The 1244-nt window shown below is 38.2% G+C and overlaps 1 protein-coding gene across 1 annotated transcript in view; it reads right to left on the bottom strand.

The window, feature by feature from the left end:
• LOC106807541 (ubiquitin carboxyl-terminal hydrolase CYLD-like) overlaps nucleotides 1-1019 on the bottom strand; it is a 194181-nt gene extending 193162 nt beyond the window's left edge. The window contains 1 exon segment of the mRNA XM_014809909.1: nucleotides 883-1019. Coding sequence (XP_014665395.1) covers nucleotides 883-1014 — 132 coding nt within the window. The 5' untranslated portion in view covers nucleotides 1015-1019.
• Nucleotides 1020-1244: the final 225 nt, after the last annotated feature.

A 1244-nucleotide genomic window follows, 5' to 3' on the forward strand; every position in this document is an offset into this window, starting at 1 on the left:
CGTAGATGGACTCGTTGCGCCATCTATGGGTGGCGATAACTTCCAAATTAATGTCACAGGCATGAACCAGCGAAAAGGGTAAATTATTTGTCTACGCGAAAAGGACGCGCGCCAAGCCGCAAACCAACAAAAACGAGCATTTGTATTTATGCTCGCCCTACGTGCATACTCGAAAGGCTTCTGGAATGCCCACAACTGCTCAATTGACCGATTACACCGCTTTATCCTCTACCCATAGGGCACTGTCGGAAATTTTTTTTCAACAGGGCAGCGATTTCGAACAAATGGACCGCTCCGCAGCGCTGTTCGCGCTTCGCGCGGATATCCGGCTGCAGATCGTCTAGCAAGTACTGAACCAAATAATTTTATATGCTGTATAACGTCGACATGCTGAAATTTCACAATGCGTCTTAAACATAAATAAAGTTCTGATTTAATAAAAAATAAATGTGTGGCTATTTAACATTAGCATATTAAAAACATTCATAATAACATTTATGGCATGCATGGTTCACATATTTTCCCAAACATGGAAAAGCAATACGCTTATATTGCTACACATTGTTAGGTGGGGTGCTGCAATCTTGGCCAAAACGTTCCACGTGGACGTGGTCCTAAGCCGCTTATGAAATGCCACAGAATTGTTATATGCTGCCAATAAGACCTATTCCGAATCAATTTTGTTTCAAAGAGATGTGGCCCTGGCATTATCCCACAACTGTAATATTATTAATTGGAAGCAAATGTATCTAACTAACTGTGTGCAATTTGTTAAACGTCACACTTGTTGTTTAAATTAAATGTGTCTTGGACATTACACTGCGGCACCTGCACCTACCAATATATTGTTATAACGACTAGACAATTTTATGATCAAATTACCTTTTCAACTTCAATTTCAGTGTCAATAAATTGCCTCACCATACCACTTATTTGACGTTTCTGTCCATACTTATCTTCAAGTAAGATATATCTAATCCTTGCAGTTTTATCCTTTTGAGTACTCGTGCTCATGGCCATGGTCTGGAATAGATGAATAACTATTAAAGGTGTTGAAAAAACAACTAAAAAACTGTTTTGTTCAAACGTACTATAATCATAGGTTAGAATACCAGAAATATTATATTACTGTGTAGCAATTTGCATGAAAAAATCATTTCCCCACATAATTCTCATACCAAAGCAGCATTCCAGAAGCTTAAACAATGTTTGATTGAGCCACCTATTTTAGCACTATAGAAACA

The sequence above is a fragment of the Priapulus caudatus genome, unplaced genomic scaffold (assembly GCF_000485595.1).
Source record: "Priapulus caudatus unplaced genomic scaffold, Priapulus_caudatus-5.0.1 Scaffold221, whole genome shotgun sequence".
NCBI lineage: Eukaryota > Metazoa > Priapulida > Priapulimorpha > Priapulimorphida > Priapulidae > Priapulus > Priapulus caudatus.